The sequence below is a fragment of the Salvelinus namaycush genome, chromosome 20, assembly GCF_016432855.1.
Source record: "Salvelinus namaycush isolate Seneca chromosome 20, SaNama_1.0, whole genome shotgun sequence".
NCBI lineage: Eukaryota > Metazoa > Chordata > Actinopteri > Salmoniformes > Salmonidae > Salvelinus > Salvelinus namaycush.
The window spans coordinates 53385224-53410522 of NC_052326.1; the positions used below are offsets into that span (position 1 = coordinate 53385224).

General features: G+C 40.8%; 1 protein-coding gene and 1 pseudogene across 1 annotated transcript; both read left to right on the forward strand.

The window, feature by feature from the left end:
* Nucleotides 1-809: 809 nt before the first annotated feature.
* LOC120064669 lies at nucleotides 810-3601 on the forward strand (annotated as a pseudogene).
* A 15032-nt stretch (nucleotides 3602-18633) lies between these two features.
* LOC120064670 (L-rhamnose-binding lectin CSL3-like) lies at nucleotides 18634-21435 on the forward strand. The gene is made up of 8 exons (XM_039015294.1): nucleotides 18634-18664; nucleotides 18952-18987; nucleotides 19068-19112; nucleotides 19274-19409; nucleotides 19552-19670; nucleotides 20963-21007; nucleotides 21118-21253; nucleotides 21330-21435. The coding sequence occupies exons 1-8, from the start codon at nucleotides 18634-18636 to the stop codon at nucleotides 21433-21435; spliced, it is 654 nt and encodes a 217-aa protein (XP_038871222.1).
* The last annotated feature ends 3864 nt before the right edge of the window (nucleotides 21436-25299 follow it).

The following is a 25299-nucleotide window of genomic DNA, read 5'->3' on the forward strand; positions in this document are numbered from 1 at the left end:
TAATAATGTTTACAGTAGAGTACCTGTACTGGGGTTCTGTGGTTCACCAAACTGCCTTCAAGTGCAGCGGTCTCCCTTCACAGGAGTGGCAACTGGGAACATATAAATTAACAAAATCACTCGGACCAGCCTTTCTGGACCGTGGCGGTAAAGCCTGATAAGTGCAACACCCAAAGGGCTCGCACGTTGACGGGCAAGGCACCTGTCCAGCAGCCCTGAGAATTTAAGAGGTAATTTAGGCAATTCAAGGCAATTTACTGCACATACAGTTATGCAATGTTTGCTCAAGAGTATAATTAATTGGCTGATCCCTCCTGATGACCCGGATTGAATAAAGGGGTGCGTTCAGCAGGATGCAACCTTTTGGAAGGTTCAGATAACAATATGCTATTTTGAACAAATATGTCTCTCCGACATGTAGATTCAGGAAATACGTTGTCTCTATTCATGAAATGTATATCTGCAATTATCCAAGGTTTTTTGACTGAACGTGGCCCATGTAATTCTTCCTTAACGAAGAAGCACCACCTAGATGGCTACTTTAAAATGTTGGAAGCCCTCAATGGCAGTGTTCATGTCAAAATGGATTTCATCCATCTAGAGTCCTCTATCTAACTCCATGAGACTGACTCAATAGCCAGGTATAGACCAGCAAACGCCGGCCCCTAATTGCAATGAGGTGCACCTGGAGACAAAGAGATACACCTGGGTTAAATAAGACATGTCACATAACATAAATACCAGGTGTATTGGGTCTTGTTATCATCAGTTGCATTTTCTCTGTTACTACCACTCCTGTACCTGGAATCATGCGCATGTTCAGACTGACGGTGGTCACATGTGAGTATACAAAATCTGTATCTGATGCAGATTAGAATTTAAATATATACGATCAAATGTTAGTAATAGAAGAATGTCATATGATTTGAGGGACATTCAGTTCCTATTGGGCAAAAAAATATTCAAAACAAAGTCATATAACAAATGTCACATTTTGTGCCTGGAATAAGAGACCAAATGCTCAACTTGACTATAATACACTTAGTATAACTGAAATGTATTAGTATAGAGACCAATGCTGAATTCTAGCTTCATGGTCCAAGTGCATATGTTGTGAGATGTTGCTGAACTAGCTGTGTGATGTTGTTTCAGTGCTGGCTGCAGCTTGCTGTACACTAACGGATGGAGGTACTGTATGTAATAATGATGATACTACTTAACCAAGCTAATGTGAGTGGTGTGTAATTCCTGTTTATTTGTCCTGGCAGCAATCAGCATCACATGTGAAGGCTCTGATGCTTTACTGCAATGTGGTAAGCTAGTCAACCCTACAGTATACTCACCGACCACCTATGCTAGTTTCTACTGTAGATTAGCATCACTAGCCCACACCATAGAGACCCAGACTTGGCTCTCCTTTGTCCCTCACCTTTCTCCTTTTCATTGTCTCTTCCCCATCTCCCTCAGATGGAGGTAAGATTCAAATCAAGCGTGCCAACTATGGTCGTCGTCAACACGATGTGTGTTCCATTGGGCGCCCCGATAACCAACTCACCGACACCAACTGCCTCAGCCAATCCACCACCAGCAAGATGGCAGAAAGGTACTGGAACCTGTGTTTACCTGTAGGAACTCCTTGACTAGTGTTAACCAGCAAGATGACAGAAAGGAACTCATGACCTCTACCTGTCTTTGAAACACAAAGATGCGGTGGGAAGAGCGAGTGTTGTGCCGGCATCCAATTTCGTTTTTGGAGACCCCTGTGTCGGGACTTACAAGTACCTGGACATCAAATACTCCTGTGTCCAACAGCAAGAAACAAGTCAGTCTCTGAATGTGTGCTAATAACACTTAGTGGTGGGCACCAATATACATAATTAGATTCAACGTACTATCGGTATGACTGTGGCATGTTGGGATATTGTTTAATACTCCTACCCACTTTACTCTTTTGTAAAAGAGTGCACTCTGCTGATAGCTAGAAAAGGAATAGAATGGGTTGGTTCCCCTATGGTACCAGCTTGCTAACTACGTTTTATTAAATGCCGTCTTATGGCCACAACGCTTCATACGTGCATGGGTTTCTCAACGTGTAAACCACCCTCACCTGCTAACTAACCCTAGCTAGCCAACAAGCTGTGGTTATTGAAAAATGTAGCCGGCAACAACTTTAGTTAGCGTAGCCTATAGGGAGGTCAGGGACCTGGAAGTGTGGTGCCAAGACGACAAAGGAACTGATTGTGGACTACAGGAAACGGAGGGCCGAGCCCCTCCCAACCAGGAGGCTAGAAATATTTGGGATCAGCCCTCCGATCCTCAATTCTACAGCTGCACCATTGAGAGCTTTTTGACTGGCTGCATCACCACTAGGTATGGCATCTGACTGCAAGGTGCTACAGAGGGTAGTGTGTACGGCCCAGTACATCACTCAGGCTGGGCTCCTTGCCATCAGGATCTCGACACCACGTGTGTCTGAAGGCCCTACATACAGACTCGAGCCACCCAAGTCATACTGGTCTCTGCTACTCCATAACAAATGGTACGGGTGCACCAAGTCTGGAACCAACAGGACCCTGAATGGCTTCCACTTCCCCCAAGCCATAAAACTGCTGAATGACTACCCTGACCATCTGCATTGACCCTTTTTGCAGTAACCTTTTCGACTTGTCTCATATGCTGCTGCTGCTCCTTGTTACATGTACATATCTCGCTCAATTAGCCAGCAAGAACATGGAAGGGAAGTGTCTCGAGCTTATTTGATGGTTGTGCACACTTCATCTGGTTTACCACTGAATATGTTTCAGTGAACGGTAACTAGCTAGCGCAACTCCCACAGATTGGTAGGGTCTATAGCTAATCTGACAGATGGCACAGCACAAACTGCATAGAAATACAGATTTGGTGTAGCGGGTCGACCTGTTTCACCAGCTTACCAACTGTTCAAAAGGAAGTGAAACTACAAGGTAACGGTGGAAGATGACGCGCATAACTTTCTATACTTTAGTTCATGCCAACATGTTTAAAATGCACCTGAAATCAACATTCCCTATTAGTGCCCATCACTAACACTTCACCAGGAAAATGTGTGTCTTAATTTGTGTGGTGTAACTCCTGTGTTGTCCTTGCAGTAAGCAGCATCATATGTGAAGGCTCTGATTCTCAACTACTATGTGGTAAGCTGGTCAACACTACCGTACGGTGTATTCATGTGGTGACGTATGTTAGTCACTAGCCCACACAAACAACCAGATTTGGTAATCCTTTTCTTCGTTCTCTTCCTCAGATCGGGGTGAGATCCATATTCAGCGTGCCAACTATGGTCGTCGTCAACACGATGTGTGTTCCATTGGGCGCCCACATAAACAACTCAAAAACACCAACTGCCTCAGCCCATCCACCACCAGCACAATGGCAAAAAGGTACTGAAACCTTTAGTGTGCATATACCTGTAGGCACTCATTTGCTGTGATGTTAACCTCTACCTGTTTCACACAGGTGTGACGGAGAGCGCCAGTGTATCATCAAGGTATCCAACTCCGTATTCGGCAACCCCTGTGTCGGAACCTACAAGTACTTGGATGTGGCTTACACCTGTTACTGAATGTGAGTGTTGAATATGTTCATGCACACATGACTGGGAACTAGAATGCTGGTACTGATGGTTTGTCTTGCAGGATATCTTCCTGGGGAACCTGAAGATGCACAAGGCTTCTGGGACATTTACATCGGGTCGTGCTGTTTTCCTCCAACCGCCAAATCTACTTCAGTGACCAATGTAAACCTGTGCATTTTGTGCTGAAACATTTCTTAAACCATTTCTGAACTGGTTGTTGGTCTGAATTAAATGACGTGGCTGGAAGACGATACTGGTTGCCTCTTGTATATTACTAAATGTCACACCAATATTACTGACCATGTGTCCGGTTTTCTCTCTTACACGGTGTTCACCGGTCTCATTTGTACCTGGGGCTAACGTGCCTTTGTCTTGATGTCTGTAATCTGTGCCCACCTTTAGGCAGTTGTAGACAAGTTTAATACTCATTGTGATCTCTTTCCTGACCACCTCAGGCGGTGTGATCTGGATGGTCAAACAATTTTTAAATCAATTGAACCTGCCTCTCAAATCACTGACGGGTAGTACTTATGCCATCAGCAGCCTTAATGGTCCTAATTTGTATTAATCACCAGCTAAGCTGGTCACAAAGCAGACCTGGATGGGTGAGAAATGTTTATACAATGTGTAGACCCTACAAACATGGATAGTTAAGTGGTTGGATCATGAACCAATTGTTACTGTGTAAATTCAGCTAGACTATTTCTTCTCTTACTAAACATACTTCCAGAGAAGCTGCCCAACTACATCACATTAGTCTAACAGCTTCTTATCCAGAGACACACAGGGTCACAGGCACGTCGACAAATCTCCCACAATGTCAAAGGGGGACCTGACTGATACAGCCATCCAAGAGCTGGCCCTCAACCATCACATTCCACCCTGAGAAATAAAATAATTCTATTCCCTGCCCTATGCACCACCAAATAAGAGAAACAACCATGAAAAACAGCCAGGCCAACAATGTTTGAGTGCATGTATGGCACCATGTCCATCTGAGGATTCATTTGTACAAACACCTGCATGGCATAAGCCTTAACTGTATCAACACAGCCCCTCAGTGTCATTCAAATGTATTGGTTTTATCTGGAATGTATTTTACATCTCATTCTATCCTTTGCCCAGCAACTTCACCCCCACTTGTCTCCAATTCCACATCCCAACCCTCAGCTTCCCTTAGCCCATCCCACCTGTCTCTGCTGGCCACACTTTGGATTTCTACGCAGCATATTTCAACTATGCTGTGATTAACATACCATTTCTATTGAATAGACTCTACAGACTGTTGGAAAAACGTTAATAGTATTAGTAATTGATCTCCAACAGTATATCTAGGGTCAATTTTAGATCAATGTTTTGCATTTTCAACTATTCCTGAGAACCTACTTGAGGGCAATACTAAAATAAATGGTCAATTGATTCTGTATTCTCACTACGAAATCTGCATTAGCTGAAAAGCACAAGTCTTGAATCATCGAGAGGAATCTCTTCCCAACAATTTTGCAATCTGTATGGCACATAACATCCTGGTCCTCAAATGAAACTGGTATACATTCCTATTTATGCTATTTTTATTCCGCTGCACGTTTTGATCCTGTTAAATTGGGCAGACAGACCACTTCCCTACCTCCTTCTGCTGCCACCTGCCTCCATTTTTGGTGTAATGCTGTAATCAATTGGTTATAATCTTGGACTGAGCAGACCTTTCCATATATTTCTGATAACTCTATAAAAGACAACTCACCCATTCCAATTTACAATATAATTTAATAACAAAATACCCTTTTCAAACTGTTTCCCATAAATACAGGTATTTTATCAACCAGCACATTTAAATTCAGCATTAATATTTGTTCTATCTTTTCAGGTGGATGAAATTTAAATTGTAGCCAGCTCTGCAATGCTTGTTTGAAAAAGATACTTAGAAAAAGGTATCATTTGCAATCAATCAAAAATGAGACATCAAAATCTGTACACAGGCAAAAGCGCTATTTAAACAGTGGATTAACTTTTCTTAGTATTTTACTTGAGGACCATTTAGGGTTCAAATAAATCTTTTGACAAAGTGAAGATTTTAGAGATGTTTAGTGCTTTTATATTTAATAATCTCACAACACCCAATTCATATTCATTATATAGCCAGCTAGACCTGCATACCACCCATCATCCCACTGCTGGTTTGCTTCTGAAGCTAAGCTAAGCAGGGTTGGTCCTGGTAAGTCCCTGGATGGGAGAACAGATGCTTCTGCAAGTGGTGTTGGAGGGTCAGTAGGAGGCACCCTTTCCTCTTGTCTAAAACATATCCCAATGACCAAAGGCAGTAGGGTGCCGTCTTTTGGATGGGACGTTACATGGGTGTCCTGACTCTCTGTGGTCACTAAAGATCCCATGGCACTGATCGCAAGAGTAGGGGTGTTAACCACAGTGTCCTGGCTAAATTCCCAATCTGTCCTTCATACCATCATGGCCACCTAATCATCCCCGGTTTAGAATTGGCTCATTCATCCCCCCTCTTCTCCCCTGTAACTATTCCCCAGGTTGTTGCTGTAAATGAGTATGTGTTCTCAGACAACTTACCTGTTTAAATACAAATACAGAAATGGATAAATATAGATAGGCACACTGTATCTTGTCTGGTTTAGCGTCCCAGATAAAGCTGTCTGTTTTCTGTTTAAATTCATTGTGTAGGGCTCATTTAATATTTTTTCATATGAATACCAATCATTTCTACTTCACCGTCAGCCCATTTTAAATATGAACTGCATAGTAATGTAAAAGTTGTATTTTTTAAAGATCCGTAATATTGTACACTTCTAATAATTAGGTTTTAGTCCAGAGAGTCCAGAAAAGTTATCTAGATCTTCAATGAGACATTACAGGGATCTAGCTAGCAAACTAAATATAAAACTTGAGTAAATCGGCATACATGGACACCTTTGTTTTTAAGCCTTGGATTTCTAATCCTCTAATGTTGTTATTTGATATGATTTAATAGCTGGCATTTCGATGGCCATAACGAATAGATATGGTGACAGTGTACACCCTTGTTTAACTTCTTATGGCTGCAAGGGAAAGTGTTGAGTAGCCAGTGAAATCGTGCCCATTTCAAACGGCCTCGTACTCAATTCTTGCTCGTACAATATGGATATTATTATTCTTTTTGGATAGAAAACACTCTCTAGTTTCTAAAACCGTTGGAATTATTTCTCTGAGTGAAACAGAACTAATTTGGCAGCACTTTCCCTGACCAGGAAGTGCAATGTCAGAAATATATGCTCTGTTCAACTTGATGCCTATACATGGTCATGACACTTAGGAGTCTACTTACACTCCATACGCCTTCCTCTTGGTGTCAAGAGGATGTGAGAGAAGAAATTTTGTGTTCATCTTGGTCTGAGGTGGAATAAAAGCTATTTCTTTGACGTGACCGTCCACTTCCGGTACTCTGAAGCGCGCGACAAGGAAGTGGGATTGACTTCTGTTTTGCTGCCGTAACGGACGACAACTATCCCCGGCTCTGATTTTTTTTGATACATGTGACCATATCATCGTAATGTATGTTTTTTCAATATAGTTTAATCAGATTATTGACATTTTTTCGGGAGTTTTGCCGTGTTCCGTCCTCTGACTGTGTTTACGTTGGAGAGATTTGTGCCACTCGGCTAGTGCCAATGCTAAGTGAAGAGGGAAATTTGCCATTCTGAATCCAAACAACGACTCATCTGGACAGAGGACACCTTGTTCAACATTCTGATGAAAGATCAGCAAAAGTAAGACCCAATTTATGATGTTATTTCATATATCTGTCGTGCATGTGAACTGGTCGTGGGCGCCCAAGTTTTTATGGCTATTGTGGCTACGCAAATATAGCGCTACATTTTGTTTTTGCTGTAAAACATTTAATAAATCGGAAATATTGTTTGGAATCACAAGATGCCTGTCTTTCAATTGCTGTACACTATGTATTTTTCAGAAATGTTTTATGATGAGTATTTAGTTATTTGGCGTTGGTGTCTGTAATTTTTCTGTCTGCTTTCGGTGCAATTTCTGACTGTAGCTGCAATGTAAACTATGATTTATACCTGAAATATGCACATTTTTCTAACAAAACATATGCTATACAATAAATATGTTATCAGACTGTCATCTGATGAATTTGTTTCTTGGTTAGTGGCTATTTATATCTTTATTTGGTCGAATTTGTGATAGACACTGATGGAGTAAATAACTGGTGGAGTAATGAAAAATGGTGTCTTTTGCTAACGTGGTTAGCTAATAGATTTACATATTGTGTCTTCCCTGTAAAACATTTTAAAAATCGGACATGTTGGCTTGATTCACAAGATGTGTACCTTTCATATGCTGTATTGGACTTGTTAATGTGTGAAAGTTAAATATTTTAAAAAAATTACTTTTGAATTTCGCGCCCTGCACTTTGAGCTGGCTGTTGTCATAAGTGTACCGACGTCGGGCTTGCACGCCAAACAGGTTAAGTAGCCCTATTTTGAGATGTGAGGTATCACGATCTCTTTCAATAATGGCAGGAATGGAGGAGGTCTTTATCCTAGTGAGATTGCTAAGGCGAACACCGCCATGTTTAGTTTTGCCCAACCTAGGTCGAGGCACAGACACCCGTCTCAATGGGGATAGCTGAGCTGACTACACTGACTATGCTAGTGGCAGACTCCACTAAGCTGGCAGGTTAGCTAACAGCGTGCTGCCTGGCCTGCCTGGCCTTCAGGGTCTACAGGCATTAACGGACTACAAATGTATATATAAAATGCCTGGATGTTTACAATTTCGGTGATTCTCTTAGAAATGGGTAAAAGTACTGGATAGCAACCCCAGGTGTAAAATAGTATATAGCGGCTATTTCTCAGAGAGTTTTGAATTGTCAAGAAGAGTTAACCTTTTATGGCGGCAGCCCGGCACCGGTACACTTATGACAACATCCAGCTCAAAGTGCAGGGCGCGAAATTCAAAAGATATTTTTTAAAAATATTTAACTTTCACACATTAACAAGTCCAATACAGCATATGAAAGGTACACATCTTGTGAATCAAGCCAACATGTCCGATTTTTAAAATGTTTTACAGGGAAGACACAATATGTAAATCTATTAGCTAACCACGTTAGCAAAAGACACCATTTTTCATTACTCCACCAGTTATTTACTCCATCAGTGTCTATCACAAATTCGACCAAATAAAGATATAAATAGCCACTAACCAAGAAACAAATTCATCAGATGACAGTCTGATAACATATTTATTGTATAGCATATGTTTTGTTAGAAAAATGTGCATATTTCAGGTATAAATCATAGTTTACATTGCAGCTACAGTCAGAAATTGCACCGAAAGCAGACAGAAAAATTACAGACACCAACGCCAAATAACTAAATACTCATCATAAAACATTTCTGAAAAATACATAGTGTACAGCAATTGAAAGACAGGCATCTTGTGATTCCAGACAATATTTCCGATTTATCAACTGTTTTACAGCGAAAACAAAATGTAGCGTTATATTAGCTTAGCACAATAGCCAGAAACACTTGGGCGCCGGCGACTACGGCAGATATATGAAATAACATCATTAAATGGGTCTTACTTTTGCTGATCTTTCATCAGAATGTTGGACAAGGTGTCCTTTGTCCAGAACAGTCGTTGTTTGGATTCAGAACGGACACTTTCCCTCTTCATTTAGCAAGCGCGTTAGCCGGGTGCCACGACACTCTCCATGTCAACAAACGGAAGAGAACGGAACACAGCAAAACTCCCGAAAAAATGTCAATAATCTGATGAAACCATATTGAAAAAACATACTTTACGATGATATGGTGACATGTATCAAATAAAATCAAAGCCGGAGATTGTAGTCGCCTATAACGGAAGCTAAACAAAAGGCAATCACACTGTCCAGCTCGCGCTATTCAGAGTACCGAAAATGGTGGACACGAGATTCCAAGATGATGTGTTCCAACTCAGATCGAGATAATCACCTCATTTCTTCTCTCACAGCCTCTTGACAACCAGAGGAAGGTGTATGACGTGTATGTATACTAATAGGTCTTGTGCCCATGTATAGGCATGAAGAAGAACAGAGCATCGATTTCAGACGTTCCACTTCCTGGTCAGGAAAAGTGCTGCAGAATGAGTTCTGTTTCACTCAGAGAAATAATTCAAACGGTTTTAGAAACTAGAGAGTGTTTTCTATCCAATAGTAATAATAATATGCATATTGTACGAGCAAGAATTGAGTACGAGGCCGTTTGAAATGGGCACAATTTAACTGGCTACTCAATACTGCCCCTTGCAGCCATAAGAAGTTAATGTTAGATCCCTCACTTCAAAGGCAGTTATAGTCAATGAACTAATCACTGATCATAATCTTGATGTGATTGGCCTGACTGAAACATGGCTTAAGCCTGATGAATTTACTGTGTTAAATGAGGCCTCACCTCCTGGTTACACTAGTGACCATATCCCCCGTGCATCCCGCAAAGGCGGAGGTGTTGCTAACATTTACGATAGCAAATTTCAATTTACAAAAAAAAAAATGACGTTTTCGTCTTTTGAGCTTCTAGTCATGAAATCTATGCAGCCTACTCAATCACTTTTTATAGCTACTGTTTACAGGCCTCCTGGGCCATATACAGCGTTCCTCACTGAGTTCACTGAGTTCCCTGAATTCCTATCGGACCTTGTAGTCATAGTAGATAATATTCCAATTTTTGGTGATTTTAATATTCATATGGAAAAGTCCACAGACCCACTCCAAAAGGCTTTTGGAGCCATCGTCGACTCAGTGGGTTTTGTCCAACATGTCTCTGGACCTACTCACTGCCACAGTCATATTCTGGACCTAGTTTTGTCCCATGGAATAAATGTTGTAGATCTTAATGTTTTTCCTCATAATCCTGGACTATCGGACCATCATTTTATTACGTTTGCAATCGCAACAAATAATCTGCTCAGACCCCAACCAAGGAGCATCAAAAGTTGTGCTATAAATTCTCAGACAACACAAAGATTCCTTGATGCCATTCCAGACTCCTTCTGCCTACCCAAGGACGTCAGAGGACAAAAATCAGTTAACCACCTAACTGAGGAACTCAATGTAACCTTGCGCAATACCCTAGTGCAGTTGCACCCCTAAAAACTAAAAACATTTGTCATAAGAAACTAGCTCCCTGGTATACAGAAAATACCCGAGCTCTGAAGCAACCTTCCAGAAAATTGGAACGGAAATGGCGCCACACCAAACTGGAAGTCTTCCGACTAGCTTGGAAAGACAGTACCGTGCAGTATCGAAGAGCCCTCACTGCTGCTCGATCATCCTATTTTTCCAACTTAATTGAGGAAAATAAGAACAATCCAAAATGTATTTTTGATACTGTTGCAAAGCTAACTAAAAAGCAGCATTCCCCAAGTGAGGATGGCTTTCACTTCAGCAGTAATAAATTAATCAACTTCTTTGAGGAAAAGATCATGATCATTAGAAAGCAAATTATGGACTCCTCTTTAAATCTGCATATTCCTCCAAAGCTTAGCTGTCCTGAGTCTGCACAACTCAGCCAGGACCTAGGATCAAGAGAGACACTTAAGTGTTTTAGTACTATATCTCTTGACACAATGATGAAAATAATCATGGCCTCTAAACCTTCAAGCTGCATACTGGATCCTATTCCAACTAAACTACTGAAAGAGCTGCTTCATGTGCTTGGCCCTCCTATGTTGAACATAATAAATGCTCTCTATCCACCGGATGTGTACCAAACTCACTAAAAGTGGCAGTAATAAAGCCAGTCTTGAAAAAGCCAAACCTTGACCCAGAAAATATAAAAAACTATCGGCCTATATCGCATCTTCCATTCCTTTCAAAATGTTTAGAAAAAGCTGTTGCGCAGCAACTCACTGCCTTCCTGAAGACAAACAATGTATACGAAATGCTTCAGTCTGGTTTTAGACCCCATCATAGCACTGAGACTGCACTTGTGAAGGTGGTAAATGAACTTTTAATGGCGTCAGACCGAGGCTCTGCATCTGTCCTCGTGCTACTAGACCTTAGTGCTGCCTTTGATACCATCGATCACCACATTCTTTTGGAGAGATTGGAAACCCAAATTGGTCTACACGGACAAGTTCTGGCCTGGTTTAGATCTTATCTGTCGGAAAGATAGCAGTTTGTCTCTGTGAATGGTTTGTCCTCTGACAAATCAACTGTACATTTCGGTGTTCCTCAAGGTTCCGTTTTAGGACCACTATTGTTTTCACTATATATTTTACCTCTTGGGGATGTCATTCGAAAACATAATGTTAACTTTCACTGCTATGCGGATGACACACAGCTGTACATTTCAATGAAACATGGTGAAGCCCCAATATTGCCCTCGCTAGAAGCCTGTGTTTCAGACATAAGGAAGTGGATGGCTGAAAACTTTCTACTTTTAAACTCGGACAAAACAGAGATGCTTGTTCTAGGTCCCAAGAAACAAAGAGATCTTCCGTTAAATCTGACAATTAATCTTGATGGTTGTAAAGTCGTCTCAAATAAAACTGTGAAGGACCTCGGCGTTACTCTGGACCCTGATCTCTCTTTTGATGAACATATCAAGAATGTTTCAAGGACAGCTTTTTTCCATCTTCGTAACATAGCAAAAATCATAAATCTTCTGTCCAAAAATGATGCTGAAAAATTAATCCATGCTTTTGTTACTTCTAGGTTAGACTACTGCAATGCTTTACTTTCCGGCTACCCGGATAAAGCACTAAATACATTTCAGTTAGTAGTAAATACGGCTGCTAGAATCCTGACTAGAACCAAGAAATTTGATCATATTACTCCAGCGCTAGCTTCCCTACACTGGCTTCCTGTTAAGGCAAGGGCTGATTTCAAGGTTTTACTGTTAACCTATAAAGCGTTACATGGGCTTGCTCCTACCTATCTTTCCGAGTTGGTCCTGCCGTACATACCTACACGTACGCTACTGTCACAAGACGCAGGCCTCCTAATTGTCCCTAGAATGTCTAAGCAAACAGCTGGAGGCAGGGCTTTCTCCTATAGATCTCCATTTTTATGGAATGGTCTGCCTACCCATGTGAGAGACGCAGACTCGGTCTCAACCTTTAAGTCTTTACTGAAGACTTATCTCTTCAGTAGGTCATATGATTGAGTGTAGTCTGGCCCAGGAGTGTGAAGGTGAACGGAAAGGCTCTGGAGCAACGAACCGCCCTTGCTGTCTCTGCCTGGCCGGTTCCCCTCTCTCCACTGGGATTCTCTGCCTCTAACCCTATTACAGGGGCTGAGTCACTGGCTTACAGGTGCTCTTTCATGCCGTCCCTAGGAGGGGTGCGTCACTTGCGTGGGTTGAATAACTGACGTGATCTTCCTGTCTGGGTTGGCGCCCCCCCCCCTTGGTTTGTGCTGTGGTGGAGATCTTTGTGGGCTATACTCGGCCTTGTCTCAGGATTGTAAGTTGGTGGTTGAAGATATCCCTCTAGTGGTGCGGGGGCTGTGCTTTGGCAAAGTGGGTGGGGTTATATCCTTCCTGTTTGGCCCTGTCCGGGGGTATCATCGGATGGGGCCACAGTGTCTCCTGACCCCTCCTGTCTCAGCCTCCAGTATTTATGCTGCAGTAGTTTATGTGTCAGGGGGCTAGGGTCAGTTGGTTATATCTGGAGTACTTCTCCTGTCTTATCCGGTGTCCTGTGTCCCGGTGCCCCGGTGTCCTGTGTCCTATCTCTCGGAGGACCTGAGCCCTAGGACCATGCATCAGCCTGGGTGCTATCCTCAGATAATAGCATTGTTTGCTTTCGCCGTAAAGCATTTTTAAAATCTGAGACGTTGGCTGGATTCACAACAAGTGTATCTTTAATTTGGTATATTGAATGTGTGATTTCATGAAAGTTAAATTTTTATGGTAATGTATTTGAATTTGGTGCTCTGCATTTTCACTGGATGTTGGCCAGGTGGGACGCTACCGTCCGACATATCCTCTTTGGGCTGCAGGGGCAGTATTGAGTAGCCTGGATAAAAGGTGCCCATTTCAAACGGCCTCATACTCAATTCTTGCTCGTACAATATGCATATTATTATTACTATTGGATAGAAAACACTCTCTAGTTTCTAAAACCGTTTGAATTATATCTGTGAGTAAAACAGAACTCATTTTGCAGCAAACTTCCTGACAGGAATTGGAGAATCTGAAATCGATGCTCTGTTCTAGGGCCTGCCTATAAATGTGCTTGATATTTATTAGTATACATGCACTTCATACGCCTTCCACTAGATGTCAACAGGCAGTGAAAGAAGAAATGGAGTGTATAACATGATCTGAGTCCGAATAAAAGCTCTTGGCATGACGTGACCCCAATTTCCTGTTTTCTGGAACGTGCGAGAAGGGACCTGGTATTGCCTTCTGTAAACCTGTCGTTATAGACGAGTAATATCTCCGGCTTTGATTTTATTTGATACATGTGACAATATCATCGTAAAGTATGTTTTTTCAATATAGTTTTATTAGATTATTGAAATTTTTTCGGGACGTTGTCTGCGTTTGTGCTTTGTCTGCGTTTGTTCAGGAAGGAGAGCTTTGCGCCACTTTGCTAGCTTTCCGTGCTAATTGGCTGGAGAAGAGGACATTCTAAATCCAAACAACAATTCTTCTGGACAAAGGACCCCTTGTACAACATTCTGATGGAAGATCATCAAAAGTAGGACCCATTTTATGATGCTGTTTCATATATCTGTCGAACATGTGAACTAGTAGTTTGCGCCCAGATTTTGGGCACGCTCTCGCCATAACGTAAACTGCATGTCGTAATGAAGTTATTTTTAGAATTCTAACACGGCGATTGCATTAAGAACTAGTGTATCTATCATTTCCTATACAACATGTATTTTTTAGTAATGTTTATGAATAGTTATTTGGTCAGAATATGTGAGTGTCAGAAAAATATCCGGACGTTGTGGGAAAAAGATGCTACGTTAGCACAATGTATAACCACTGATTTCAGCTCTAAATATGCACATTTTCGAACAAAACATAAGTGTATGTATAACCTGATGTTATAGGACTGTCATCTGATGAAGCCTATCAAGGTTAGTCAAAAATTATATATCTTTTGCTGGTTTGTTACGATCGCTAACTTTTGCTGCTGGTAAATGGCTTGTGTTTCTGGCTATTGTGGTACGCTAATATAATGCTATATTGTGTTTTCGCTGTAAAACACTTAAGAAATCGGAAATATTGGCTGGAATCACAAGATGCCTGTCTTTCATTTGCTGTACACCATGTATTTTTTAGAAATGTTTTATGATGAGTATTTAGGTATTTCACGTTGGTGTCTGTAATTACTCTGGCTGCTTCGGTGCTATTTCTGACGGTAGCTGTGATGGTAGCTGCAATGTAAAACTGATTTATAGCTCAAATATGCACATTTTTCGAACAAAACATAGATTTATTGAATAACATGTTATAAGACTGTCATCTGATGAAGTTGTTTCTTGGTTAGTTTGGTTGGTTCTTGGTTAGTTAGGTTGGTTTTGTGCATGCTACCTGTGCTGTGAAAAATGTCTGTCCTTTTTTGTATTTGGTGGTGAGCTAACATAAATATACGTGGTGTTTTCGCTGTAAAACATTTTAAAAATCGGACATGTTGGCTGGATTCACAAGTTGTTTATCTTTCATTTGCTGTATTGGACTTGTTAATGTGTGAAAGTTAAATATTTCAAAAAAATATATTTTGAATTTCGCGCCCTGCACTTGAAGTGGCTGTTGTCATATTGTGCCCGGCTTCGGGCTTGCAGCCCAAAGAAGTTAAACAAGGGTGTCCGCTGTCACCATATCTATTCGTTATGGCCATCGAAATGTCAGCTATTAAATCATATCAAATAACAACATTAGAGGATTAGAAATCCAAGGCTTAGAAACAAAGGTGTCCATGTATGCCGATTACTCAAGTTTTATATTTAGTCTGCTAGCTAGATCCCTGTAATGTCTCATTGAAGATCTAGATAACTTTTCTGGACTCTCTGGACTAAAACGTAATTATGAGAAGTGTACAATATTACGTATTGGATCTTTAAAAAATACAACTTTTACATTACTATGCAGTTCATATTTAAAATGGGCTGACGGTGAAGAAGAAATGATTGGTATTTATATGAAAAAATATTAAATGAGCCCTACACAATGAATTTAAACAGAAAACAGACAGCTTTATCTGGGACGCTAACCTCTAGTTGGTCCCAATCCCGGATCCAGGAGCACCCTCATCAGTAAAAAAGCTGACTAGCATAGCCTAGCATAGCGCCACAAGTAAATACTAGCATCTAAATATCATGAAATCACAAGTCCAAGACACCAGATGAAAGATACACATCTTGTGAATCCAGCCATCATTTCTGATTTTTAAAATGTTTTACAGGGAAGACACAATATGTATTTCTATTAGCTAACCACGATAGCAAAAGACACAACTTTTTTTTCTCCACCATTTTTTTACTGCATAGGTAGCTATCACAAATTCGACCAAATAAAGATATAAATAGTCACTAACCAAGAAACAACTTCATCAGATGACAGTCTGATAACATATTTATTGTATAGCATATGTTTTGATCGAAAAATGTGCATATTTCAGGTATAAATCATAGTTTTACATTGCAGCCACCATCACAACTCTCACCAAAGCAACTAGAATAACTACAGAGAGCAACGTGAATTACCTAAATACTCATCATAAAACATTTATGAAAAATACATAGTGTACAGCAAATGAAAGACAAAGATCTTGTGAATCCAGCCAATATTTCAGATTTTTTAAGTGTTTTACAGCGAAAACACAATATAGCATTATATTAGCTTACTACAATAACCAACCACACAGCAGCATTGATTCATGCACGTTAGCGATAGCGAATAAACCAGCAAAAGATATTAAATTTTTCACTAACCTTCTCAAAACTTCATCAGATGACAGTCCTATAACATCATATTACACAAACACAATGGTTTGTTCGAAAATGTGCATATTTAGCGGCACAAATTGTGGTTATACAATGAGAATAGTAGCCAAGCTGCAAACAAAATGTCGGGAGAAATCTTGGGAGAGGCACCTAATCTAATCAATAACTAATCATAAACTTGACTAAAAAATACAGGTTGGACAGCAAATGAAAGATACATTAGTTCTTAATGCAACCGCAGTGTTAGATTTTTAAAATTAACGTTACTACGACATACAGCGTGCGTTAAAGCGAGACCGCACCGAAATTAATGGCGGAATAATAGTTTAACATTTTTCAACAGAACAACGAATTAACATTATAAATAGTTCTTACTATTTGATGAGCTTCCATCAGAATCTTGTGCGGGTTGTCCTTTGTCCAGAAGAATCGTTGCTCGGTTGTAGATTGTCGTCTTCAACTTTGGAATTAGCAGCAAACATTAGCCATGTGGCGAAGACGTGTTCAACTCACTATAACGCAGCACAAATGAAATACCGAAACTCGGTTTAAAATAACTACATTATGATGTTTTTAACACCTATATCGAATAAAATCAGAGCCGGATATATCTAACGCCTATAACGAGAGCTTTTCAGAATGCAATCCTGAGGTCTGTCTTGCGTCATGACGAACGTTGAAAAGACTGCACACCCGTTTCCAAGAGCTTTTATACAGCCTCAGATCTACCTAGACACACCATTCCAATTCTCACTGCTTACTGACATCTAGGGGAAGGCGTATGCAGTGCATGTAGACCCATAGATTACATGCAAATTAATAAACTGACCCTGGAACAGAGCTCCAGATTTCAGATTACTCACTTCATGACAGGAAGTTGGCTGCAAAATGAGTTCTGTTTTACTCACAGATATAATTCAAACGGTTTTAGAAACTAGAGAGTGTTTTCTATCCAATAGTAATAATAATATGCATATTGTACGAGCAAGAATTGAGTACGAGGCAGTTTAATTTGGGAACGATTTTTTACAAAGTGAAAACAGCGCCCCCCTATCCCAAAGAAGATAATTCTATATTGTGTTTTCGCTGTAAAACACTTAAAAAATCGGAAATATTGGCTGGATTCACAAGAATGTTTTATGATGAGTATTTATGTATTTCACATTGCTCTCTGTAATTATTCTGGTTGCTTTGGTGCTATTTTTGATGGTGGCTGCATTGTAAAACTATGATTTATACCTCAAATATGCACATTTTCGAACAAAACATAAATGTATTGTATAACATGTTATAAGACTGTCATCTGATGAAGTTGTTTCTTGGTTAGTGACTAATTTTATCTCTATTTTGTCGGTTTTGTGAAAGCTACCTATGCGGTGGAAACATGGTGAAAATATGCGGTTGTGTGTTTGGCTATTGTGGTTAGCTAATAGAAATACATATTGTGTTTTCGCTGTAAAACATTTTAAAAATCGGAAATGATGGAGAGAAGCGGTAGAGGTTTTAACATCCCATCCAAATGACAGCACCCTACACAGAGCAGTGTCCCAATCACAGCCCTGGGGAATTGGGATATTTTTTAGACCAGAGGAAAGAGTGCCTCCTACTGCCCCTCCAACACCACTTCCAGCAGCATCTGGCCTACCATCCAGGGACTGACCAGGAAATACATTGTCTCTAATCATGAAAATTATATCTGCAATGCTCAAAGGTTTTGCGACTGCATGTGGCCCGTGTGATTCTTCCTTAACAAAGATCCCCACCTAGATGACTACTTTAAAATGTTGGAAGCCCTCAATGGCAATGTTCATGTCAAAATGGATTTTATCCACCTAGAGTCCTCTATCTAACTCCATTAGACTGACCCAATAGCCAGGTATAGACCAGCAAACGCCGGCCCCTAATTGCAATGAGGTGCACCTGGAGACAAATAGATACACCTGGTTTAATTAGGACATGTCACATAACATAAATACCAAGTGTATTTAGTCTAGATATCATCAGTTGCATTTTCTCTGTTACTACCACTCCTGTACCTGGCATCATGAGCATGTTCAGACTGACGGTGGTCACATGTGAGTATACAAACTCTGTATGTGATGCAGATTAGAATTTAAATATGTATGACCAAATGTTTGTATTTGAGAGTAAATGAAGTACATGTTATATGATTTGAGGTACATTCAATTTCTATTGATCAAAAAATATATATAATTGTCACATTGCATTCTTGGAATAAGAGACCAAATGCTCAACTTGACTATAATCCAGTAGGTATAACTCAAATGCGGAATTCTACCTTCATGGTCCAAGTGCATATGTTGTGAGATGTTGCTGAACTAGCTGTGTGATGTTGTTTCAGTGCTGGCTGCAGCTTGCTGTACACTAACGGATGGAGGTACTGTATGTAATAATGATGATACTACTTAACCAAGCTAATGTGAGTGGTGTGTAATTCCTGTTTATTTGTCCTGGCAGCAATCAGCATCACATGTGAAGGCTCTGATGCTTTACTGCAATGTGGTAAGCTAGTCCACACTGCTGAACAGTATACTCACTGACCACCTATGATAGTTTCTACTGTAGATTAGCATCACTAGCCTACACCATAGAGACCCATACTTGGCTCTCCTTTGTCCCTCACCTTTCTCCTTTTCATTGTCTCTCTTCCCCATCTCCCTCAGATGGAGGTAAGATTCAAATCAAGCGTGCCAACTATGGTCGTCGTCAACACGATGTGTGTTCCATTGGGCGCCCCGATAACCAACTCACCGACACCAACTGCCTCAGCCAATCCACCACCAGCAAGATGGCAGAAAGGTACTGGAACCTGTGCTGTTTACCTGTAGAAACTCTGTGGTTGTTGTGTTAACCACCACCAGGAAGGTGGTAGAAGGGTACTGGAACCTGTAGTGTGTACCTGTAGGAACTCATGACCTCTACCTGTCTTTGAAACACACAGATGCGGTGGGAAGAGCGAGTGTGTTGTGCCGGCATCCAATTTCGTTTTTGGAGACCCCTGTGTCGGGACTTACAAGTACCTGGACATCAAATACTCCTGTGTCCAACAGCAAGAAACAAGTCAGTCTCTGAATGTGTGCTAGTAACACATAGTGGTGGGCACCAATATACATAATTAGATTCAACGTACTATCGGTATGACTGTGGCATGTTGGGATATTGTTTAATACTCCTACCCACTTTACTCTTTTGTAAAATAGTGCACTCTGCTGATAGATAGAAAAGGAATAGAATGGGTTGGTTCCCCTATGGTACCAGCTTGCTAACTACGTTTTATTAAATGCCGTCTTATGGCCACAACGCTTCATACGTGCATGGGTTTCTCAACGTGTAAACCACCCTCACCTGCTAACTAACCCTAGCTAGCCTACAAGCTGTGGTTATTGAAGAATGTAGCCGGCAACAACTTTAGTTAGCGTAGCCTATAGGGAGGTCAGGGACCTGGAAGTGTGGTGCCAAGACGACAAAGGAACTGATTGTGGACTACAGGAAACGGAGGGCCGAGCCCCTCCCAACCAGGAGGCTAGAAATATTTGGTATCAGCCCTCCGATCCTCAATTCTACAGCTGGACCATTGAGAGCTTTTTGACTGGCTGCATCACCACTAGGTATGGCATCTGACTGCAAGGTGCTACAGAGGGTAGTGTGTACGGCCCAGTACATCACTCAAGCTGGGCTCCCTGCCATCAGGATCTCGACACCACGTGTGTCTGAAGGCCCTACATACAGACTCGAGCCACCCAAGTCATACTGGCCTCTGATACGCCATAACAAATGGTACGGGTGCACCAAGTCTGGAACCAACAGGACCCTGAATGGCTTCTACTTCCTCCAAGCCATAAAACTGCTGAATGAATACCCCGACCATCTGCATTTAACCTTTTCGACTTGTCTCATATGCTGCTGCTGCTCCTTGTTATATGTACATATCTCGCTCAATTAGCCAGCAAGAACATGGAAGGGAAGTGTCTCGAGCTTATTTGATGGTTGTGCACACTTCATCTGGTTTACCACTGAATATGTTTCAGTGAACGGTAACTAGCTAGCGCAACTCCCACAGATTGATAGGGTCTATAGCTAATCTGACAGATGGCACAGCACAAACTGCATAGAAATACAGATTTGGTGTAGCGGGTCGACCTGTTTCACCAGCTTACCAACTGTTCAAAAGGAAGTGAAACTACAAGGTAACGGTGGAAGATGACGCGCATAACTTTCTATACTTTAGTTCATGCCAACATGTTTAAAATGCACCTGAAATCAACATTCCCTATTAGTGCCCATCACTAACACTTCACCAGGAAAATGTGTGTCTTAATTTGTGTGGTGTAACTCCTGTGTTGTCCTTGCAGTAAGCAGCATCATATGTGAAGGCTCTGATTCTCAACTACTATGTGGTAAGCTGGTCAACACTACTGTACGGTGTATTCATGTAGTGACGTATGTTAGTCACTAGCCCACACAAACAACCAGATTTGGTAATCCTTTTCTTCGTTCTCTTCCTCAGATCGGGGTGAGATCCATATTCAGCGTGCCAACTATGGTCGTCGTCAACACGATGTGTGTTCCATTGGGCGCCCACATAAACAACTCAAAAACACCAACTGCCTCAGCCCATCCACCACCAGCACAATGGCAAAAAGGTACTGAAACCTTTAGTGTGCATATACCTGTAGGCACTCATTGGCTGTGATGTTAACCTCTACCTGTTTCACACAGGTGTGACGGAGAGCGCCAGTGTATCATCAAGGTATCCAACTCCGTATTCGGCGACCCCTGTGTCGGAACCTACAAGTACTTGGATGTGGCTTACACCTGTTACTGAATGTGAGTGTTGAATATGTTCATGCACACATGACTGGGAACTAGAATGCTGGTACTGATGGTTTGTCTTGCAGGATATCTTCCTGGGGAACCTGAAGATGCACAAGGCTTCTGGGACATTTTCATCGGGTCGTGCTGTTTTCCTCCAACTGCCAAATCAACTTCAGTGACCATTGTAAACCTGTGCAATTTGTGCTGAAACATTTCTTAAACCATTTCTGAACTGGTTGTTGGTCTGAATTAAATGACGTGGCTGGAAGACGATACTGGTTGCCTCTTGTATATTACTAAATGTCACACCAATATTACTGACCATGTGTCCGGTTTTCTCTCTTACACGGTGTTCACCGGTCTCATTTGTACCTGGGGCTAACGTGCCTTTGTCTTGATGTCTGTAATCTGTGCCCACCTTTAGGCAGCTGTAGACAAGTTTAATACTCATTGTAATCTCTTTCCTGACCACCTCAGGCGGTGTGATCTGGATGGTCAAACAATTTTTAAATCAATTGAACCTGCCTCTCAAATCACTGACGGGTAGTACTTATGCCATCAGCAGCCTTAATGGTCCTAATTTGTATTAATCACCAGCTAAGCTGGTCACAAAGCAGACCTGGATGGGTGAGACATTTTTACACACTGTTTAGACCCTACAAACATTGATAGTTAAGTGGTTGGATCATGAACCAATTGTTACTGTGTAAATTCAGCTAGACTATTTCTTCTCTTACTAAACATACTTCCAGAGAAGCTGCCCAACTACATCACATTAGTCTAACAGCTTCTTATCCAGAGACACACAGGGTCACAGGCACGTTGACAAATCTCCCATAATGTCAAAGGGGGACCTGACCGATACAGCCATCCAAGAGCTGGCCCTCAACCATCACATTCCACCCTGAGAAATAAAATAATTCTATTCCCTGCCCTATGCACCACCAAATAAGAGAAACAACCATGAAAAACAGCCAGGCCAACAATGTTTGAGTGCATGTATGGCACCATGTCCATCTGAGGATTCATTTGTACAAACACCTGCATGGCATAAGCCTTAACTGTATCAACACAGCCCCTCAGTGTCATTCAAATGTATTGGTTTTATCTGGAATGTATTTTACATCTCATTCTATCCTTTGCCCAGCAACTTCACCCCCACTTGTCTCCAATTCCACATCCCAACCCTCAGCTTCCCTTAGCCCATCCCACCTGTCTCTGCTGGCCACACACTTTGGATTTCTACGCAGCATATTTCAACTATGCTGTGATTAACATACCATTTCTATAGAATAGACTCTACAGACTGTTGGAAAAACGTTAATAGTATTAGTAATTGATCTCCAACAGTATATCTAGGGTCAATTTTAGATCAATGTTTTGCATTTTCAACTATTCCTGAGCACCTACTTGAGGGCAATACTAAGATAAATGGTCAATTGATTCTGCATTAGCTGAAAAGCACAAGTCTTGAATCATAGAGGAATCTCTTCCCAACAATTTTGCAATCTGTATGGCACATAACATCCTGGTCCTCAAATGAAACTGGTATACATTCCTATTTATGCTATTTTTATTCCGCTGCAAGTTTTGATCCTGTTAAATTGGGCAGACAGACCACTTCCCTACCTCCTTCTGCTGCCACCTGCCTCCATTTTTGGTGTAATGCTGTAATCAATTGGTTATAATCTTGGACTGAGCAGACCTTTCCATATATTTCTGATAACTCTAAAAGACAACTCACCCATTCCAATTTACAATATAATTTAATAACAAAATACCCTTTTCAAACTGTTTCCCATAAATACAGGTATTTTATCAACCAGCACATTTAAATTCAGCATTAACCTGTTTGGGCTGCAGGGGCAGTATTGAGTAGCCGGATAAAAGGTGCCTATTTCAAACGGCCTTGTACTCAATTCTTGCTCGTACAATATGCTTATTACTATTGGATAGAAAACACTCTAGTTTCTAAAACCGTTTGAATTATATCTGTGAGTAAAACAGAACTAATTTTGCAGCAAACTTCCTGACAGGAAGTGGAAAATCTGAAATCGATGCTCTGTTCTAGGGCCTGCCTATAAAGGTCCTTGATATTTATTAGAATACATGCACTTCATACGTCTTCCACTAGATGTCGACAGGCAGTGAGAGAAGAAATGGAGTGTATAACTTGATCTGGGGTCGAATAAAAGCTCTCGGCATGACGTGTCACCAGTTTCCTGTTTTCTGGAGAGCGCGTGAAGGGACCAGGTTTTGCCTTCTGATAAGCTGTCGTTATAGACGACTAATATCTCCGGCTTTGATTTTATTTGATACGTGACAATATCATCGTAAAGTATGTTTTTTCAATATAGTTTTATTAGATTATTGAAATTTATTCGGGACGTTAGGCGTGTTGCGTTGTGTGCCTTTGTTCAGGAAGGAGAGCTTTGCGCTACTTTGCTAGCTTTCCGTGCTAATTGACTGGAGAAGAGGACATTCTAAATCCAAACAACGATTGTTCCCGACAAAGGACCCCTTGTACAACATTCTGATGAAAGATCATCAAAAGTAGGACCCATTTTATGATGCTATTTTATATATCTGTCGAACATGTGAAATAGTCGTTTGCGCCCAGATTTTGGGTACTCTCTCGCTATACCTAAGCTGGATGTCGTAATGAAGTTATTTTTAAAATTCTAACACGCCGATTGCATTAAGAACTAGTGTATCTATCATTTCCTATACAACATGTATTTTTTAGTAACGTTTATGTATAGTTATTTGGTCAGAATAGTTGAGTGCCATAAAAATATCCGCACATTCTGGGAAAAAGATGCTACGTTAGCACAATGTATAACCACTGATTTCAGCTCTAAATATGCACATTTTCGAACAAAACATAAGTGTATGTATAACCTGATGTTATAGGACTGTCATCTGATGAAGCTTATCAAGGTTAGTCAAAAATTATATATCTTTTGCTGGTTTATTCGCTATCGCTAACGTGCCTATTGCTATCGCTAACGTGCCTTGATGAATGAATGCGGTAGTGTGGTAGGCTATTGTAGTAAGCTAATATAATGCTATATTGTGTTTTCGCTGTAAAACACTTAAAAAATCGGAAATATTGGCTGGATTCACAAGATGTTTGTCTTTAATTTGCTATACACCATCGATTTTTCAGAAATGTTTTATGATGAGTATTTAGGTATTTGACGTTGGTGTCTGTAATTACTCTGGCTGCTTCGGTCCTATTTCTGACGGTAGCTGTGATGGTAGCTGCAATGTAAAACTGATTTATACCTCAAATATGCACATTTTTCAAACAAAACATAGATTTATGTTATAAGACTGTCATCTGATGAAGTTGTTTCTTGGTTAGTTTGGTTGGTTCTTGGTTAGTTAGGTTGGCTTTGTGCATGCTACCTGTGCTGTGAAAAATGTCTGTCCTTTTTTGTATTTGGTGGTGAGCTAACATAAATATATGTGGTGTTTTCGCTGTAAAACATTTTAAAAATCGGACATGTTGGCTGGATTCACAAGATGTTTATCTTTCATATGCATTATTGGACTTGTTAATGTGTGAAAGATAAAAATTTCTAAAAAATATATTTTGAATTTCGCGCCCTGCACTTGAAGTGGCTGTTGTCATATTGTGCCCGGCTTCGGGCTTGCAGCCCAAAGAAGTTAATATTTGTTCTATCTTTTCAGGTGGATGAAATTTAAATTGTAGCCAGCTCTGCAATGCTTGTTTGAAAAAGGGAGATACTTAGAAAAAGGTATCATTTGCAATCAATCAAAAATGAGACATCAAAATCTGTACACAGGCAAAAGCGCTATTTAAACAGTGGATTAACTTTTCTTAGTATTTTACTTGAGAACCATTTCG

Excerpts from the sequence above, each read along its gene's own strand:
- LOC120064670 (XM_039015294.1), top strand. The coding sequence starts at position 18,634 with ATGAGCATGTTCAGACTGACGGTGGTCACAT. Across the intron at positions 18,665-18,951 it reads CAGACTGACGGTGGTCACAT|TGCTGGCTGCAGCTTGCTGT; the intron begins GTGAGTATACAA and ends ATGTTGTTTCAG. Across the intron at positions 19,113-19,273 it reads TGATGCTTTACTGCAATGTG|ATGGAGGTAAGATTCAAATC; the intron begins GTAAGCTAGTCC and ends CATCTCCCTCAG.